We start from the raw sequence: 21,885 nt of genomic DNA, 5'->3' as shown, positions 1-21,885 counted from the left end.
GATAATGTGTATAATTTTATTTCATCCAAAATCATTTGACGTGTACCAAGTTCTTAGTTCAAGGATAGGATCAATTTGTACTAACTTGTAAACTTGTCAGTTTGTCTCAAATCTAGACTTTACTATTTATTGACTGAAAATGTTTTTTTCACTGAAGCTTTCCATTGATTTATTATCATTATGATGTGAAGTCACCCCGTAGCCACCTCTTGGCGTCTCTTGTATCGTTGCCGTACGTTTTTCCAAATCTGTAAAAAATATCAATCTGAGACCTGTTGGGCAGATGGCCATTTGAATTTTAAATGTTTTTTGAAAACAATTTTGATTTTTTTATGAAAAGATGTTATTGATTGGTTGGACTGAAAAACTGTCATTTTTGGCTGCCATTTGTATGGGATTAAATAACAGAGAGAGCGCTATACTAACTTCTTTCTAGAGTAGATATCGCTATCCACGGAAAGAAGTTTCTCTGTTACGTAATCCCATACAAATGACAAAGACAAAAAATAAAAAATAAAGATTCTGACGAATTGAGAACCTCCTCCTTTTTCGGAAGTCGGTTAAAAAGGTCATTGGGTGTCGAACCATTTTGAGTGACCAACGAATCAAATTTTTTTTTTAAAGAATATTAGCCATGCTTATCATGACTAATACTTCCCTTCAATTAAGCGTAAAGCTTGTGCCAAGAGTGGGTAGGACAATAGTGCAACGGGTAGGATTTGAACCGCCGACCTTTCGGAATTCAGTCCGCTCCTCAACCGTTGAGCTATTGAGGCTTTGAATACATACCTGAACACGCAGCCTGGAACGTGTCCCGCATAGTTGGGCAGCATTCCGACATGTTTATGGTAGATCTCCGTCGGGTTGATGGACAAGGGCGGGTCGGGTCTGGGGAAGGATAGGAATAGGTTATGGACTAAAAGCCCGTGAGCGTCTAGCCTTCGTTATTTTATAAAAACTGAAGTTTTTCAACGTACAGAACGATTAGCGTCCAGAGACTATGAAGTTTGGATTATGTAAAGTATCTTATGTAAAGTAGGTATAACGTGTAATTTTGTTTTTTTTTCGGAATAGTATTAAAAATCACGCCATGCATTGCCAGACACTTAGTATCGTGGCAACCCTCTGCCAGACGCCCTTTAACTTTAACACTAATATTATAAAGGCGAAAGTTTGTGTGTATGTATGTTTGTGACTCCTTCACATAATATCCTGGATAAGAACATATTCTACTTTTTATCCCGGCAATCAAAGAGTTCCCACTGGATTTCGAAAAACCACGCGGAAGAAGTCGCGGGCATCAGCTAGTACAATTTATTTTAAACTTTAAATAGTCTGAATGGGACAAGAAATAAAAGATTTATTGTATAACGTATTTATCAATTTTTATTATAAACATTTTCGCTTAAAAATACCCTTATCTTTAAAGCATCTTAACCATATACGGGCCCTCGAGATGGTAGCCGATCTTGGCGTAATAGTTCCGTGTACCGACGCCCGATATAACAGCCATCTTGTCAGAGCAGTGTTCCTCTCGGGCGATCCGCTCCGCTTCCTCCATTAGGAGCATGCCAAAACCCTGGTGTTGGAACTTTGTTGGGTCTCGAGCGTTTACCTAAAATCGTAATAAACATGGTCATGTGGAGGTCAGAATAATACGCCTATAGTAGAGGTACACCTAGTAGTTGCTAAAACTTTGGCCATTGCTATGTATGGGAAAATACAAAACTATAGAAGATACAGGGAAACTATCTTTGGAACCTTTAGGTCTCTTTTTGTGGGAACAATTTTGGCATAGTTATTTTTTCGGTCAAGTGTGAGTTGTCCATAAAAATCAATGAAATTGACAAATTTTTTTTTAGTGCCGATCAACTCTGTTTCATGTTAGGACCATTTCATTGTATCAAAAGAAAAAAATCGGGACAGGGTCTTTAAGTAAATATTTTTTCGGGTTCCCTACCATTATTTAAAAAATTTTTACTGTTTGTCCACTCTGTTCACATTCTGTGAAAATTTCGACTCTACCTATTATGTTTCACGAGGTACAGCCTGCAAATCGACAGATAGACGGACGCACAGCATAGTTATTGAGTCACCCGTTAGCCACCGTAAAACCTTCGGGTACATAACCTAAAAATGATACTCACAGGGACAACAGAGCCATAGACGTGCAACTCTCTCACAATACTGCACTGTGTGAAGGTCGCCCCCGGCCCTGGCTTCAACTCCGGCCGGTATGTATCCTTGGCGCACTTCCTGAGACGCAGCAATCCTACTAGGATATCTTGGTCAGGGTCTTCGTATGATAGGAATGTCTCCCAGCCACCGTTTGCTGTGTAATCACGCCTTATTAACTCTACCTGAAATGCAGAGAAACTGAATGATAAGGTTATCGGTAATCGGTCGATTGATCTTAGAGATAATCGCGACCTTTTATTTAAGTACCTACTTGTATGTATCTATTATATCTGTTAAGTCTATTGTAATATAAAGTTTACTGGCGCTCTACAAAAAAGTTGTGGACGCTAGTTATTGATATACATATCGGTCATGTAATAGTATGTAAGTAGTATATAAAATGTTAAATATGTATATTGTTAGCGTCCCTTAAAAAATAAATAAATAAATAAACACACATACACAAAAGACAACATTGGTTCTAAAATAAAAAAATATATCAAAATTATTAACATCTTTGATAACGTCTCCGAAGATAATAACGGAAGAAGCGGCAATAAAAAAAAACCCCTACAAAGAATATACAGACAACATACAGACAGAAGAATATACAAGAAAAGAGAAGAGAATAAGAAGATAGAAATAGGGGTGAGAGGCGGGGGGACGCCCCTCACACCCACACGTCACCCGCGCTATCCCGCACCGAATTATTGTGGGGCGTCCACACCCCGATTGCCATCCTGACCTGTCGCGTATTATACATAAGAATTGAATACATAACTTCCTTTTTTTGAAGTGGGTTAAAACTAAATTCCTCGAACACGTACGAAGCGATTTGCTTCCTCTTTTCTAATCCGAACCGCTAGGATATGGAACGCCCTTCCGGCATCAGTTTTCGCTTCCACCTATAATATGGGTACCTTCAAGTCAAGAGTGAATAGGCAACTTCTAGGCAAGCGCGCTCCATCTTAGGCTGCATCATCACTTGCTAGCAGGTCTGATTGCAGCCAAGCGCTAGTCTATATAATAAAAAAAAAGGACTTCGTCTGTGGTGGCGTTTGCTGGCGCGCGTGTTGTGACTTTTTGGAGTGTTTTTTTTGTTAAAACTGACTGGAAAGCGCTCTAAGGGGGTGCCGTGCGTATGTCGGCGAGCGCCGGCACAGACGGGGTACATACTTGTATAGTTTAGCTAACTTGTTACAAATAACTACAAACTTGACATTGGCTAATCATTGTAAAAGCCAGACGAGAGAGAAAAAAAAAATTAAAAAAAAAAACATTTATCTCACCTCATAAGGCCTAACTTTGTTGTGTATCTCCTGAATGCCAACCTCCCTAGTCCTCACATCCCGGCAGTCCGTGCCCAAATCCGCCATACGTGCCAACGCCAGCTCCCTCAAGTTTCCGTGCTCCACTCCCGATGACACTAGGGGCATGGGAATATCTCGCTGGACTCTGGAAACAGTCATTTGTTATGCAAGGCTGCTTTGGCATGAATGGTTGTATTGAATACCGAGCAAGCAAAGGATTCTTACGGCCGTATTCACAATCATTACTATGAAGTCTCACAGTGCGCTCGAACGCATAGTGTAGGTTCCACCAATCAGATCATTGCAAATTGACGTGACACGGTAATCTGATTGGTGGAACCTACACTATGCGTTCGAGCGCACTATGAGACCTCATATAACGTTTGTGAATACGGGCATTAGATTGGGCGGTTCAAAGGCACAAGACACCGATAATTTAGCAGCAGTACAAAACACAATTTTTCATCTCGCTACAGGGAGCGCGGCGCTAAAATGGCAATGGAGGCCAGAAAAACAATAATTCAAAAGTTTTTTTGAATTAGCATTGAATTAGAGTTCATCCATACTTTATACAGTTATTGTTGGCGCTTGCGTGAACGTTTCTGACATAGTCTCATCAATGTACGCAGTGGAAGTGCGTGAGTGTTTCAAACAAATTACCAAGAATTTGAAAGAGGTATTACAGAGGTACTACACTAATATTTTAATAGGTAAAGTTTTTTTAAGTTTGGATATATGGGGTAATCTCTAAAACTAAAGAACCGATTCTGAAAATTATATCACTGATAGCGACATTATCCCCAAGCGGTATAAATTATATCACAGACAAAGTTGCAGGAAAAAGTTAGCAAAAAATTATTTAAGATTTATAATTTTCTTACAAATTAGGTTCAGCATTAAATTACCTGTAAACCCTAGTCCATGGAGGTACCAAAGCCAAGATCTTAGCAATCAAATCCACCAGAGTTGATGGTGGATAGCTCCTATACCTTCCAGTCTTCCACAGTTCATACAGGCCTGTGCCCCTAATAACCAATGTAGGGTAGATTTTTAATCCATCAGCTCTGAATGCTGGATTCTCAAAAAATTCTATAAACTGTTCCACATCTCTTTCAAAATCTACATTGGGTAGATCTGGCATCATGTGGACTACAATCTGAAAGTAAAAAGCAACATTTTTTCAGAAAAGTCTTTGGATCCATCTTATGCAGTGCAAATGAAAGTGAGTCAGTCAGTCTCTCGCTCATTTTATGGGTGTGTTGTTGCCATTCGTTTCACTTTTCCATTCAGGTTCCCATTATAGCCTCGATAGCTATCGAGGCTATAATGGGAACCTGAATGGAATTCAGTCCGCTCCTCAACCGTTGAGCTCAACGGTTGAGGAGCGGACTGAATTCCGAAAGGTTGGTGGTTCAAACTCCATTCATTGCACTAATGTCGTACCCACTCCTGGCACAAGCTTTACCCTTAATTGGAGGGGAAACGGGAGTATTAGTCATGATTAGCATGGCTAATATTCTTTTTGAAAAAAAAAAATTTTTTTTGGCTCCCATCCCAAACGCCCGCCAAGAGGTTTACTATAAAAACTAAACAGAACGCAATATCTTTAAAAATATTTTTTCTTTTAAATATGCTAAATTCAAAAAAATCTGTCAAGGTTTTTATATGAAAGAAAGCTAAATTTTCAAATTTCAAAGTGGTGTCATACTCTTGTGCAGGGGGCATTGTAAAAAAGATAGCATTGTTTTTAGATCTGATGGTTTAGTTTAGTTTACCTTAAATCCAGCATCCTTCGCAAGATTGAAGTTCTCACACACAGCTTTGACTGTATGCCCCCTATTTGTGTCTCTTGCTATATCTTCATAAACAGACTGTACTCCTATTTCTAGCCTATTAAAAAGAACAATACCCTTTTCAAATTACAGTAATTTAAAACAATAAAATGTTTAAAACAACATAAATTGTCTCATAAACTTCTATGATCCATGCTGAGATTTTGTAGAACTATTCAACTCCAAATCCAATAAAATTGTATTAAAGATACAAATCTATTATTTGATCTCAAATAATATTATCAAAACACTTTTGATTTTGTATCCATAATGATAGACTTTTAACCTTTAAAATAAACAGGAATCAGTGCAAAAAAAAAAAATTTGAAATGCTACTATACTTTTGTACAGATGATAAATAATAACAATAAAAATTGCTTCATCAGTCATCACAGACAAAAAACTATCAAATTGTTACATACCTGGTGCATCCATAATTGAGCATATCACTCATATGCCGCTGTAAGCAGTAGTCAGGCCGTGTCTCTATGGTGATGCCAATACACTTGGTCTTAGCTCTCTCAGAGAACTTCACAGCCTCCGCCACACAGCTTGACGTGTGACCTGATAGTGCATCGTGAAGATTTCTACAAATAATATACATTTGACAGTTTTCTGTTTTAAAACATCAACATTTACAAATCTCAAATCTGTTTAAAGTCCGTGGACTGATTGCAGATAGAAGAGAGAGAGAAAAAAAAAGTTTTCTATTTTATCCTTAGTTCAGTACAAATATTGTGACATACAAATTTTTCTGACCCTAGTGAGCTGTGTACAAAAACCTCTCGCTCAGGCAATGTCAGGGTATAAAAGAATAATATGAAAAACCTTATTAATGTTACTGAAAGAAATGCTATAAATGTTACTAGTATTTCTGTAAGAAAATGAAAGGCCTTCCTCACACATCAGTTTAAAAGTTCTGGTCAAGTATTAAAGGAGAAACCCAGGAGAAAAGTGACTTACCTTATAAAATAGTCTCTGTAGTCTTCAGGTAGACTCATAAAAGTGCCTCCCATCACAATAAACTCAACTTTATCCACACTATGGCCCAACTGCTTCAGCTGTTCGACTCTATGACGAGTCTGTATATATGGATTGTACCGAGCTCGTATAGCCCGCATAGAAGTAGGCTCATAACCTGTGTAACTTTGAGTGGAATATTCGAAATCCGAATCCGGACCACCGGGACAATATACACAGATGTTTCCCGTAAAGTTTATGTGCGGGCAACGATGTGGTTTACACATAACCGCGACGACTGCAATACCAGACGCTGTGCGTATGGGTTTAGCCTTTAATTTGGGTAGTAAGACACTTTTAGCATCAGCAGGCACCGCAGCTATGATATCCACCAAGCGCGGCGAGGTACCAAGTCCGTATTTCGAAGAGATTCTCGTCTTCATCTTGTTGAGGTTAACATCTTTGCCTTGACGGTGCGCGATCAACAGCTCTTGTATTATCTCGGATATCACTATCACCATTTTCTCCTCTTTCGAGAGGTTCGGCATTGGCTTCTTTTTCGTCATTTTTTGTGATTTTCTAATAAGTTTTAGAAAATGTAAGTTTTTATTTCACAATAACATGACGACAGCCAACATGACAGCCAATGACAAATCCAATGTCAACTGTCGTCTGTCACTGTCAGTTCAAGGTTTAAGCTCCAATTCACGCATTTAATCTTTTGTAGTCCTACTAAAAAACTATTACTCCAGTTATATTAACATTTTAGCTGTGCCCTCAATATTAACTAGTTAGTTAAAATTATAATATTGACTTACTTGACTACATTAACGGGTGCCCATTCGGTGCTTTGCCGCCGTCTGTAGTTAGACGAGAAGTCGCATAGCGCCGAGTTGGTAAGCTTCTTTGAAGACTCGCCAAAACGTTGGAAACCGTAGGGTACATGTCCAGCAAAACCTAAGAGCAGAATGTCTCGATAAAGATTCCTTGGTTACTTTTGCACTTAGGTATGTAATTGCACCAATAAGCACGGTGCAGCATGGACCCAAAGAGTATGGACACTATATGGATGGACCTGACTAGAGCAGACTGCGTTGATTGTAGACTCTAATCTCCAAGGCGTTGGAAGTTGGAACATAATATATTATATCGCTGGGTGGTAGGTCCACCCAGCGATATATAGGTATAATATATAAATACTCGGTACAGCTGCAAGTTTTCAAAGTTTGCTCATAAACATAGCTACGAGTAGTTACTTACGGATTGACTCAGAAGGATTAAACCCCCAGATTTGATTTCGAACAAAAGAATTGTGAATTTTACCGTACGACATAGAGTGATAATTTTATAATTTCGTTAAAAATAAATAGGTAAGAAAAGTAATCTGAAAATAATCATCAAAACGTCTTCATTGTCAATATTGACTGCCGCCAAGTATTTAGCTCCGTTTGAAGGTTTTATTGTGTAAAATTTAATAAACGCAGTTTAAAAAATCCTCCGGCCTTTCTTTTTTTTTAATTTATTTGTATTGAAAATGTTACGATAAACCTTAAAGCTAGCCTTTTCTAACTAATGTACGAATCATGCCCGCGTGGAATGGTGCCAAGAATGCTGGCTCCCTTTCCACGTCGGACAGTCAGGCTGACCTATTGCGCAAAAAACAAGCCAGCCCTTCTGTCACCAGATGAAGCTATTAACCGTGATGAAATGTCTCGTACTTATTTTTGTTAAATAAACTTAACTACCTTTCTTAATAAACTTGTCTGGATGGCTATTCTCCATAAAGTAAGGGCTGACAGAGTGAGAGGCTGGAGATAGTTTCGGCTCGTCCATCGGCACATCCCGTAATATTCCCGCGCATTCTGGCCTTACCATCACCAGGGGCAGTTTGAACTCCGCCGTTGCAGACTAGAGAACAGAAAGTTATATGAAAACCCCAAATATTCCGCCACTTTCTCTCTCGAGACTTCGTCTGTGTTGGTGTTAGCTGGCGGTCGTGCTCTGCCTTTTTGGAGTGTTTTTTTGTTAAATCTGACTGGAAAGCGCTCTAAGGAGTTGCTGTGCGTATGTCGGCGAGCGCCGGCACAGACGGGGTCCATACTTGTATAGTTTAACTAACTAGTTACAAATTTACAAACTTGACATTGGCTAATCTTTGTAAAGCCAGACGAGAGAGAAAAAAAATCTCTATCGAATATTTTCATATTTTGGTTTTTCTCCTCCATTCATTTCAGTTTATCCTTATCTCACTCCTATATTATCGCTCCATCCTAATGATTTTCCACTTTCTAGAAGATTTCTTGAAGTCATTAATTCGCTCTCATCTTAAATTCAATCCATCCATCCATTCAATCTTCTATCACGCGTTCTTCCTTTCATCTTTTATCATTTGGCGAACATTTTATGCTTGTCTCCTTGCCATCTTAAACAATACTGCTTTATGTAATTCGTATCCATTTAGTCTTCCATCTTTCTTCTAATAATATGTAGCTGTAGCTATAGCCACCATTTTCTTTCAGTATCACGAATCTCTACCTACTGTAACTCCCATTATATTTTGCTTTTGCAACCATCTCCTTTCAAACTTTTTCCGAGCTTTCTCAGGTTGGTAGGCATAAGTGCTTTCAATGCATTGTCTGTGCCAACTGCTAATTCGACCTTTATTCCTCAACATTTACCCATATCTCTTCTTATATTGTTTTGCCAAAGCACTTACGAATCTGTCAACAAGGTCCCAAGGTTGTCCTTTCCCAGCCTGCAAGTCAACCACCCTTTCCAGCTGATTGCGTGCAGCGCGCTGGTTTAGTTGGGACTTCTGAAACTCTGACAGGGCTTCTGTCGCGGCCACAGTGTACCGCTGGCCAAACTGTGCGTTCAATCGTGGCAAGAAACCTAGCAAAACAATATTGTTATAGATTAGTTGTAGATCAGTATTAGATGAGGATTTCTTAGGTTTTAATATTTACCTCATGTCCAGTTATTTTCGCGTCATTTTTTTTGATTTTTGGAACCTATCCTTGCAAAACAATTTTATATAGGTAGGTAGGTAATCCTAAGTCACGGCTGCCCTGCATTACATTTACATTTCAAAAACCTTTATGAAATCGACGTCATAATAAAAAACATAATTTCGTTGCATATTGTCTTTTCCAGTTTTCTATCTTCCAACATGCTTCCAACTCATATTGCAATCAGGAACTTAAAGGAAAGGAGGCATTTATATTTTTTAGAAGAATTTGGAGGGTCCTTTTATATCTCTACTCGAACATTCCAAGTAAAACTGGCTGGCTATTTCTACTTTAGATCGCATTGGAGTTGGTATTTCTAGAAACAACTCAGTCCGGTAAAGATAAAGTGGACAGCATCCTGTTGTTTGTAAATGTGATACGAACTCGATCCATAGTTTATTGAAATCCAGAATCGAGGTGAAGCTGTTTGAATTTCCCTACGCCTTTGAATATTTCATGACTGAGCATTCGTCGAAACATATACATTATACCTATTGATAATAATAATTGTAAACGAGATGGGTCCCGTTAGCTTGGGTACGATCTGATAGCCAGGCGCAAAAAGCAACGTGGGGCAAGCCGACCCCTTGTGGGGAGACACTATACGCAACTTTTTCTAAGCTAAAGTACTAGACCACTGGGTCCGAAAAGGTCAAGGTTGAAAATAATAATCAATGGAGGTTACATCGAAATGGGAATAGTTAGGTATATCGCGTGCACGTTGTTTGCGGTTAAACACTCCGAAGCACGTCTAACTGATCACTGAATAAGCAATTGATTCTTAAAGTCATGCGAGCTCGTATCTATGCTTGGTTTGGACACATAAACGAGTATCATACCAAATTGTTACTATTTTGGTAATAGTCACAAAAATTAAACTATGTAAGTATGGAAATCTGCTTGTACTGAGTACTGACGAAGTCAAGCCTCATGTACCATGGTACGGTGAGGTCAATTTCAAATTGAAAAACCGTTAAGTGCGCGGGCAAAATAACCGTAGGTGGCCAAAGCATTCTCATTTTGAGAGGAGACCCCGGAGACCCTTACTGAGTACTCAATAGTAGCCAGTGGTGGACTGCTGCTGATGATGATGATGAATGTATGTAAAAGTAATGTCACCTCTTAGTAGTGATGCTCAATAACCAGGCGTAAGTGGAACGGATAGGACTGGTACCGTTTTGTTTTAGCTCAAGATATGCCACTGTTCACGTCCGATTTGCAGTTACGTGGTTTTATGGCTATTCTTAATAAGGGACGTCACTCATAACTGTACATAAATTATAACGAGTTTAAGACCAGTTGTTTAAATTAATTAATTGCAAGATTTCTTCAAAGGAGCCTGTTTATTCCTTAAAAAACGTAGACCGTGCCTATTCTAAAATAATACGCAAAGTGCGTGTCAGTCTCAAAATACGCAAAAGGTAGAATTCCGTGGTCATCCTTCGCGACAAGGGGCGTCCTACGAATAACAAAGGTAGGTATATAATTATTAAACTGATTTTATAACAATAAAATCAGTATTTATGTATGACTGAAAACGCCCTTGTGTTAAATCAAAGAAATCCAGTTGAAGGTTCGATTAGGCTTCTGAAGGGCTTCTGTTTTTCTTTCTTACCCACCTATTCATTTAAGTAGTTAACTAAATCATTATTTAGCAGTACCTACTACTTTTATAGATGGGTATCTGTAAAATTCTCATCTAGATTTAACTTAATGAAAATGAAAAAAAGCTGTTAAGACATTGATTCTTTAAAATACTCACATTTGGAACTATAATCATATTTACTCACTAGTTTTGGTTCAGCTGGGGCTTAGGAAAAATTCACATAATTCAGACTTACTTAATCTGTGGGAAAAATAAGTAAAGATGCGCCACGCTCGTCCATCATGGATTTACTAGATATATTATGTGGGTATACCTACCTACATACTTGCCTAATTTGCCAAGGTCTTTTATTCGTTACGTGTGAAGAAAATCTAGTCATAAATACATCCCTTACTACATCTCCTCCTTATACTTGTAATTCCTTATCCAATTCCCGAGATTAAAGATATCTCAATAATATTGGTGCGCGGTACCTCCCTTGCACGACACCTGTTGGGCTCGTAACTCGGTACGATGGTTTCCCCGGAAAATATGTAGTTCCATTCTACTGTTACTATAGTAGAGGTACTGGGTTAAGTATAAACCTTTATTATGACATCCACTGCAAGTCATCAGTTTTTTTAGTTCAAAGTACCTACGTACTCGTGTGAAGCAAGTTGATTTAATGCGTGTTACTAGCTAAGTATAATAATTTCAAACGGTATAATACGCACTTTATGCAAAGTTACTTATCCCATGGTCATAAAAATCATAAGCTTAATCGTGAGAACAGTCTTTACTAGTGCATAACGGGCTAAGGGGTTAAAAAATAATGCGTTTCAGTTTCAACGCATTCACCTTTTCAAGCTTAACAGGGCTCTCTCCGTCACTCGTTTCATACAATGGTAGTTCTAATTTCATTTGAATATTAAGCAACCAAAGTCCATGAAATTTTGCAGAGATATTCTAGAAAATAATATCTTTTTTAAATTTTTCGAAAAATATGTGGTTTTAAAATTACAGGGGCTCAAAGATTTGTATAAAAAATTTTAAGACCGCGTAACTTTGAAATCGAATATTTTAGGTGAAATCAGGAAAACCACAGACATAGATATTAGTTTCTAGAATATGTCTGCAAAATTTCATGGACTTTGGTTGCTTAATATTCAAATGAAATTGGAACTACGATTGTATGAAACGAGTGACGGAGAGAGCCCTCTTAAGTGCTTGAATGCTTAAGTATTCCTTTTTAGACTTGGCAAGCAAGAATACGAATAATTTAGCAATTGATAGAAAACCTGGTATGGTTTACTCAGTTTTCTTCGAGATGTATATCATACGTGCCAATCAAGAAGTTGGTCCACACAGACTTGCACTCTATCATTCTTCTCACTTCCTTTAGTCACTTACTCGTATCTAAACGCAGCCATGTCTCCAATAAACGTCGAGTAGTTCAAGGAAGAGTAGAGGGCACCAGAGTACGTGGTAGGTCACACATGAGGGTGACAAGCCAAGCGAGAGCTGCGATGGAAGTTCCCTTACATGAGTTCACAAGAAAGGCAGCCATCAGAGGGGAATAGAGACGCATAGGCACTGCAGTGACGACCACGACGGCTCTGTCAAGAGCTTGAGCATAACGATAGAGAAGAATCCATACTCCAATGATACTAATGATACTTACTTAATATTATAAATGCGAAAGTGTGTCTGCCTGTCTGTCTGTCTATCTGTCTGTCTGTCTGTCTGTCTGCTATGTTTTCACGGCCCAACCGCTGAACCGATTTTAATGAAATTTGGTACAGATATGGGCTACATCCCGGGGAAGGACATAGACTCCTTTTTATCCCGGAAAATCAAAGAGTTCCTGCGGGATTTAAAACAACCGAAATCCCTTCCCCCCTAGTATCACATATTATTATGTAGGTATTTGGGTATACTTAATATCATATAGCTGCACCAGTGTTATGGATGCAGGGTGATGAATTTTCTCCGATCTGATGTCATTGCTCGACTATGTATTCGGTAATTCCAACGGTGCCCTTATATGAGCATGACGAATGATTCAGGTTGCAACAGACTCTCAAAACTTGACCAGATATTATTTTTGACCATTTACTAATAAGTACAACGAATTACCTACAATTTGAATACAATTAATTACCTATATATATGAATTTAAAGGTCTTAAAAATAGTTTTTGTCATCAATGTAGTTCAATTAACTATGACGCACCATGCATTTTGGAAAAATCGGTAGATACTGAGCAAGTTTTGGGTTGGAATGTCAGTTACGTTATATTGAGAGACTTGGCTCTACTTTTATTCTACTCCTGACTTATCTACCTATGGGCGGTGCAATAACAAATCATAAAAGTAGACACATTTTTTAACTTTATTGGACGTTGCAGGATTATGATCTCGATGTAGGTAATAAGCTCAGGAAACTATGCATTCTTGGTTACCGGTCCAGCACCATGAGTCAGTTAGAGGTAAGTTCCGAGAGAGCACCCAAAACAATTTTATTTCTTTCCTATTTTTAGGTAGGTATGCCTTTAATGTAATGTAGCTAGGAGGTAGGTACCAACTATAATATCAAAAAATTTAGGCATGACGTAGGTACGTATTGACCCAAATCAAGAGAATGAAAAGCAGGACAGAAAGTGTTGATTTGATTGGCTAAAGAAGATGACTCAAAATTTAAAAACCCCCGACACAAAAACCTCTATAAGAAAACAAGAAAAGAGCTGATAACTTTCAAATGGCTGAACCGATTTTCTTCGATTATAGCTAAGAACACTCTTGATCAAGCCACCTTTCAAACAAAAAAAACTAAATTAAAATCGGTTCATTCGTTTAGGAGCTAAGATGCCGCATACAGATACACACATCAAACTTATAACGCCCCTCTTTTTGGGTCGGGGGTTAAAAACCTTTTGAAAATCGATGCACTGAGTAATTAAATATACTGGAGAAGAGAGACGAAGGAACAAAATAAAACTGTGGAAGAAGCTAGGATACACAAAGACGAAGACTTGTAGGAATATCATTTAGGACTTTGTACAGCAGACTTCGATATTATCGTGCTTGCGTTAATCAAACACACCTTAAATAAACACTGAATCACCAAGACGTGTAGTATCGCATCTTAGGTTTCGTGTCCACTTTGGACTTTACAGGTTTTCCTTCTCATGACGTTTGTAAACATGACCGTTGAGATAACGTGAAGAACATTTGCTTAAAATGTTTACCGATGACCGTTAACATGCATTTTTGGGATTATTTGGGCAATATTTCAATCTTACTTTACATGGTGACCGACTTTACGCATTTAGGAGAGTTGTAGGTACTTATAAATTTTTATGCAATGATTTTTATCAGTGATCATTTAGTAGAGACGTAATATTAAAGTAGGTTAAGTAATATCTACTCTTTATTTGAAACTAGCTGATGCCCGCGACTTCATTCGCGTGGATATAGGTTTTTTGAAAATCCCGTAGGAATGGTTTGATTTTCCGGGATAAAGAGTAGCTTATGTGTTAATCCAGGGCATAATCTATCTCCATTCTAAATTTTAGTCTTTGTTCAGTAGTTTTTGCATGTAAGAGTAACAAACATACAGACATCATCGGTAACTCTACATAACGTCGTCTTAGAGTGAAAACCTCGGGAATGCATTTTTGCTCAAAATTTTATTGCGTTTCTAGCAAGAAAACCTCGCAAAACACATCCTGATCTGACTAATTTGTTCATTCGATACTCGTAAATACTCGCTTCTAATTTTACAGCACGCAGTTTTTCTTCCTCCTGAAAAGTTACTTCTTTTACACTTACGAGGTTTTCACTCTAAGCCGTCGATAAATGCCTATTTCTACCACAGCTGAGCATGCAACGATATTATAGGGTAAACAGCTGGACCTTGGTAAAAAAACTAGGTTTAAGTTAAGATTAAATAAGAATATTATAAATTATTGTCAAAGATCTTGCAATATAAATAGCAGCAGGTAAAAATGTTGAATAAAAAAATCAAAAAAAAAAAACATCTGAGCATTGCGTGGGTAAGTATTGTAGGAATAATATTGCGACAGAGTAAGTATACCTAGTAGTAATATATTGCGGCACATTATAAACACGTCTTCTTTGATTTGTGTTACACCATCCCATTGTTACACTTTTGAGTTTTCATTTATTGTGTCATATTCATTAGGTCAATGGTCATGTTTCAAGAATTACTTGTATTAAGTTGTTATAGCAGGCATTGTTTCTTTTAAGTACCTATCATAGGTTTGTTTATAATAATACATAATTAGGTATTAAAAATTAAAAACAACAAAACTTGCGTTGTACTGAGCGAGTCTGTCAAGCTAAAAGCATAATTGAAATTACTGTGAAAAGATATAATATTATGTATTATGAATTTCCAAAAATCCTTTCGAAACGATTTGCTTCGTCGTTTCCAATCCGAACCGCTAGGATATGGAACGCCCTTCCGGCATCAGTTTTCTCTTTCACTTTTAATATGGGTACCTTCAAGTCAAGAGTGAATAGGCAACTTCTAGGCAAGCGCGCTCCATCTTAGGCTGCATCATCACTTGCTAGCAGGTGTGATTTCAGCCAAGTGCTAGTCTGTAAATTAAAAAAAAACACTCTACGCAAAGTAAAGTAACGCCTGTTTCCTATAGAAGGCTTACCTTCATATCCTGGTACCATAGGATGCTTGTAGACCGGGTCGCCGTTGCGAAACCTCGCATTCACCAGATCGATGTCAGTTTGCGGCGGACGGAATATCTGATAACAACATAAGTATTTCAGTGATAACATCTCAATTGCATCTACACATGCCAGGTATTTCGAAAGTGATACGCGAAAACTAGGTAAGCATATCCGTTATTTTAAGTTTTAACACGTTTTTTTCTTATTTTTATAGATTTAACGTTTGAAGAAAGTTAAGATATTATAATATTAATAAAATATATGACCCGGATAATGTAGCTAATTCTCTAATTCTGTTATGTTCTGTTGTACACGATTTCTTAGCTAAAATATCTTGTGGGAGGCTTCGGCCGTTGCTAGTTACCACCGGCTTTGCCAGTAGGGTCAACCCTACTGGCAAAGCCGTGCCGCCAAGCGATTCAGCGTTACCGTACGATGCCGTGGGTATGGGTTTTGTAAAAACGGCCATACCCTTTCCAGGTTAGCTCGCTTCCATCTTAGACTGCATCATCACTTGTGAGATTGCAGTCATGGGCTAAGTATCTGAATAAAAAAAATCTCTAGTGCTCTCATAACTCATCATAATAAGAAAAAGATAGCACAAGACTTAAGCTTGTCAATTTAGGTTCGTTGAGATATTATTTCTCTATTAATTAATAGAACTAGCCATGATGATTAATTAGTTCATATTTATTTCTATTTAGTAGATATTTGCTTCTGAAAGATTTTGTATGTAGTAACCGTCTTGAAAGCTATCACACCTCAGGCATCTAAGTACTTCTTCTTTTAAGTGTTAAAAGTTACAAGTGTAAATTAAAAATTTATAACACCCCCGACAAGTGAAGGTTACAGTAATTAGAAAAGAGCTGATAACTTTCAAACGGCTGAACCGATTTTCTTGGATTATAGCTAAAAACACTCTCGATCAAGCCACATTTCAAACAAAAAAAAAAAAACTAAATTAAAATCGGTTTATTAGTTTAGGAGCTACGATACCACAGACAGATACATAGATACACACGTCAAACTTATAACACCCCTCTTTTTGGGTCGGGGATTAAAAACAACTAAACTAGCGGCACGCTATGATGGCCGGTTTGACGTTTGTCCGCTCATGAAGTTCCGTATTAATTGATAACGACTTTGAAGGAAATAATTGTATTACTTTATTGACGATAGTGATGTGCAGAGATTCATAAATTTTATCGAATGTAGTTTTAGGTTTAGGACTCAAAATTTATTTATTAAATTGATTTCTTAAATGTATACAAGTGTAGAAAAATCAGTTTGCACCATTTAAGGGGTGAATGTACTTGTGAATATGAACAATTTTCACTATCTGGACAAACCTCTGAAATCGCAAAAAAATATCAATAAATTTTTAAAAATGGAATCTAATACGATCGTCACATAGGATCGCTGGCTAGCACAACTACTACCTCCGGCAAACTCGCGTCAATGCTCAATGCAAAACAAAGCAGTTTCGAATTGACGTTGCTTCGAAAAGTATAAACTGTCAGTGCAATGCGATTGTGATATAGTTTTGACCTGGCTTTGGATTTCAAATATTGATACTGCATTACTGTTGACCCTTGCTCGTTAATTTGGACTCTGTTCAAGCCCTTTGTTGTGGATTTCGTCGATATGACCGAACGTACGCAGAGAACTGTTCTAAATAGTCAGACACGTGAGTTCGTAATACGCCTTCGTAACTATTTCGATCGTGAAGCTCAAAATGGAGGGCCAATTTTACCTATAACGTCAGTGGTTGAACGCGTAGCTGATGCGCTTAATATTGGACAACGAACTGTTAGACGGATAACTAAAAAAAAATATGGCGAGACTGGCACAGAAGAAAATAAACTTCACACACCAAAAAAGAGAAAACGAGCAAAACCAGTCGTAGGCATCGATAGCTTTGATGCCGATGCTATCCGAAGACATGTTTACGGCTACTATTTACAGAAGGAGTATCCAACAAGAAAAAAGTTGGTGCATTCACTGAAGGAAGCTGGATTATTCTTCGGTGGGGAAAGTTCTTTAACGAAGATTTTGAAGACCATTGGATTTCGATACAAAAAATGTAACAAACGCAAAATATTGATGGAAAGATTTGATATAGCGATGGCAAGGTATACTTTTTTACGGCAAGTGAAAGAAATCAAAAATTGGCAAAATGTTGTGTTCTTGGATGAAACATGGCTTAATGCTAACCATACTGTAGGCCGTTCTTGGAACGATGACACAGCAGCATCTACTTCCAAAGTTCCTGTAGGAAAAGGATCGCGACTTATAATTTGTCACGCCGGAACCATCAACGGGTTTGTCGAAGGTTCTCTCATGGCTTTTGCGTCAAAAACCACTGGAGACTATCATGAAGACATGAATGGAGAAAAGTTTACTGAATGGTTTACCTCAATGTTGTGTAGCCTCCCTGAACCATCTATTATAATTATGGACAACGCCCCATACCACTCGATGCAAATTGACAAGCCACCTGCCCAATCCCAAAAGAAAGCTGATATCGTCGCATGGCTTCGTAAAAATAGCGTAGATGCAAACATGAATATGTTAAAAGCGGAATTAGTACGTCTTTTAAAAGAAAACAAACCAACCAAGATCCGATACGTCATTGACGAAATAGCATTAGAACATGGGCACAGAGTTATACGGTTACCGCCTTACCATTGTGAGTATAATGCGATTGAGTTGGTGTGGGCTCAAATTAAGGGATATGCTGCAAGACACAATACAGAACCCCCATTTACCACAAAAAAAATGCTAAAATTATTAGAAGAAGCTTGTGAACATGTGACTAAAGGAGACTGGGAAAAGGTTGTGAATAGAACTGTTAAATTAATAAGGGAAGATTATGAAAGAGATGTGAAAATAGATAATATTATAGAAAACGAACATATAATTATTAATGTATGTGATGATAGCAGTGACGACAGTGAAAATAGTAGTATGGACGAATCTGATTAATTATGGCCTTTTGTGGCACCTTTTTTGGTATCTTTTGTATTCATATGTTTCTTGTGTGCATATAAAGTATGTATATTCATTTTCGTTCAAATATTCAGTTCGTTCAAATAAATTAAATAAACATATACATTTTTGTTTTATTAAACCTATTTAATCAGGTACAAAAACAAAACTTAATTGTTTTTTGTTCGAGAATAAATTGACATTCCACATCACTATTGTAATGTGTCAAACCGGCCATCATAGCGTGCCGCTAGTGTAAGAAATGGCCTACTTGAAAATCATCAGCAGTTCTATCAGACAGCACGAGTCTCTCGGAATGGTTGACGCTAGGGTCCAACAGGATCTTGTGAGTGGTCGAGCCGTAAGTGTCGCCAATACGATATTTGTACTCTGGACAATGGCCCGTGTAACTAAAAGAAAGAAAAACCATACGTAAAACCATGATACATTTCACACACACACACGCACACACACACACACATATTAATTTAACATACCATGCACTGATTTTTAATTATATTGTTCTTTTTCCTTTAAAGTACCTAATTTTGTAAATCTGGAAGTGGGCGTTAACAACTGCAACACAGTTTTGAAACTAATGCAGTTGTTATCGTACTTTACTGTTAATTGTAAAGAGTTCTAAATAAAGATTTTTCATTTCATTTTCATTTTTCATTTGTCCTTCACGATATACCTATTATTAACACAAGACATCCATCGATTTATCTATATTTGTTCAAGCAATGAACGTAGCTCTACATTGCTCTAGGTACAGAATTTGTTCAAACAATGTAAAGACTACAGAATTGGTCTAAATAGGTGCCTATTATTCATTAGCTCCGATTTTTAGGGTTCCGTACCTCAAAAGGAAAAACGGAACCCTTTGTTGTCTGTCTGTCTGTCTGTCCGTCCGTCCGTCCGCCGTCGTGTCTGTCAAGAAACCTATAGGGTAGATACTTTCCGTTGACCTAGAATCATGTTTGGCAGGTAGGTAGGTATTATAGCACAAGTACAGGAATAAATATGTAAACCCCGAATTTGTGGTTACATCATTTAAAAAAAATCAAAATGTGTTTTAATTTTCAAAGTAAGATAACTATACCAAGTGGGGTATCATATGAAAGGGCTTTACCTGTACATTCTAAAACAGATTTTCATTTTATTTTTAAGCATAATAGTTTTAGATTTATGTGGGTGCAAAAAGTCGGAAAAAATACCCGAGTATGGAACCCTCGGTGCGCGAGTTTGACTCGCACTTGGCCGGTTTTTTAGCGGACTACGCTACAGCTAGTCAACCTATCATTTCATTATCACCATTGTCAACCGATATAGATACTTCCACAGGCCAGGTCTTGCCCCGCCTGAAACCAGCGGCTCCCTGTGATTCGTTTTTTTTTTTTGTGTTGTTTCGGATTGACTATGCTTGCGTAGGCCCTACTGGCCGCTACAGCGTCACCGGGGGGGTTGGCAAGCGCGAAGCTCTGCCTGGGATGAGCCCTATAGGGCTCGAAGAAATAAATGAAGAGGTCGGGGGCACCGTCCTCCTAAGGGCGCCTCCTGTGAGGCTCGGACCACGGCTTAGGCTGACGTTGGGATGGGTGGTTTGGTCGGACTAGCTAGTCCATGCGGCCCCGAGGCCGTGGCGTGAGTCCACGTCCGGGTGACGTAAGAAATCGGGGACCTGCAATTCGTTTGATGTTGTCTGTCTATATATTGGGTGTCCGTAAACGCTGTGTTTTCCTGTCGCCATTGTAGCACCTCGGTTACAACACAAGTTTATCGGTTTTTCGAACAATGTTCCCTGCCCATTACCTATATCATTGCCTATATCTGTTTGCCTTTGAATACATAGGTAACTTTGCCGATAGGATGGTATTAAAATAACTAAGTTTCCTTATTAGAAATCTTAGATGCCGACTAACCATCGCATAAGAAACAGAACCATGCTATAGAAAAGGTACCTAATTTCGTAAAAAGAATATTGAGAAAGACATGTTCTTAGGAATCCCTGGTAGGTACTGTACTATTGAGTATTGCAATTGGCAATATCAGAATGACCATTTAAAACTTTTTATTAAGTTCAATCGTCTTAATTTTTTTGCATTCAATTAATCCACTCGATGTTGGTTAATCTCGTCGGTTGAGCAGATGAAGTAATCAGAAAGTGAAAACATCACGAAGTTCGGCCATGAACACGTCAACTTAAAGGATATTTATTTCGGGATTGGCGACCTGTGTGACACCGCGACAATATGATCATTTATCACATTCGATATCCTCTTATTTATTGCTTTGTTATGAACTTACGGTACGAAATAAGTATAGCTGACCAACCCTAATAAGGATTGATTGCGAAGTTTGATTAATTTTATTTTGGCCTGTCAGTTATTGTTATGGAAGTAGGTTTTAAACGTTGACGATTAAGAGGGGTCTCTCCGTCACTCGCTTCATACAAACGTAGTTCCAATTTCATTTGAATATTAAGCAACCAAAGTCCATGAAATTTTGCAGACATATTCTAGAAACTAATATCTATGTCTGTGGTTTTCCAGATTTCTGTTAAAATATTCGATTTCAAAGTTACGCGGTCTTAAAAATTTACATACAAATCTTTGAGCCCCTGTAATTTTAAAACTACATATTTTTAGAAAAATCTAAAACACCACAGACACAGATATTAATTTCTAGAATATGTCTGCAAAATTTCATGGACTTTGGTTGCTTAATATTCAAATGAAATTGGAACTACAATTGTATGAAGCGAGTGACGGAGAGAGCACTGTTAAGAATTTCTTCGGTAAGTAACTATAGTTCGTAATCATAGCTTTAGAACTATTCTCCTTGCTCTGAGGCGATGGCGATGGGTCAGGAGTGTTTTGCAAAGAGGGGAGGCAAACGTTGCTATGGATAAAATCCTGTGGTGAAATCGAAACTTAGAAAGCACCTACTTACATCGATGCCTACTAATAGGTTAGGTGCCTATCTAACTAACATAAACCCATAATACAAACCCGGGTATGTAGTGAGGCTGTGCAATGCTGACTAAATCCAACGCCATGATTTAAATAGGTAAAGCCGAACTTGATGATAAAGATAACACTTTTAACTCATAATTTCTTTAAATTACGGCGATGAAATGAAATGTTACGAAATCAGCACATTTGTTGTCTTTTCTTGTCATGGATTTGTCAAATAGGTAAATTTCATATTTTAAAAATGCATAGATACCTACTAGGTTTTATATATTATCTACTAGATGACGCCCGCGACATTATCCGCGTGGATATAGGTTTGGTAAAAATTCTGCGGGATCTC

The 21,885-nt window shown here is 37.9% G+C and overlaps 2 protein-coding genes across 2 annotated transcripts; both read right to left on the bottom strand.

The window, feature by feature from the left end:
* Positions 1-2: 2 nt before the first annotated feature.
* On the bottom strand, positions 3-21,736 carry LOC123881312 (UPF0605 protein CG18335-like). The gene is made up of 8 exons (XM_045930026.1): positions 21,582-21,736; positions 18,842-18,980; positions 15,561-15,657; positions 8,997-9,172; positions 8,026-8,188; positions 7,099-7,237; positions 790-888; positions 3-248 (listed from the first exon to the last, which is right to left on the bottom strand). The coding sequence occupies exons 1-8, from the start codon at positions 21,626-21,628 to the stop codon at positions 179-181; spliced, it is 930 nt and encodes a 309-aa protein (XP_045785982.1). The 5' UTR covers positions 21,629-21,736; the 3' UTR covers positions 3-178.
* On the bottom strand, positions 1,367-6,928 carry LOC123881300 (elongator complex protein 3). Its single transcript, XM_045930008.1, has 7 exons — positions 6,284-6,928; positions 5,743-5,907; positions 5,264-5,378; positions 4,394-4,644; positions 3,468-3,633; positions 2,148-2,360; positions 1,367-1,615 (listed from the first exon to the last, which is right to left on the bottom strand). The coding sequence occupies exons 1-7, from the start codon at positions 6,844-6,846 to the stop codon at positions 1,424-1,426; spliced, it is 1,665 nt and encodes a 554-aa protein (XP_045785964.1). The 5' UTR covers positions 6,847-6,928; the 3' UTR covers positions 1,367-1,423.
* Positions 21,737-21,885: the final 149 nt, after the last annotated feature.

Source organism: Maniola jurtina, chromosome 4, assembly GCF_905333055.1.
Source record: "Maniola jurtina chromosome 4, ilManJurt1.1, whole genome shotgun sequence".
Classification (NCBI taxonomy): Eukaryota; Metazoa; Arthropoda; class Insecta; order Lepidoptera; family Nymphalidae; genus Maniola; species Maniola jurtina.
This window is presented reverse-complemented; position numbering and strand designations above follow the sequence as displayed.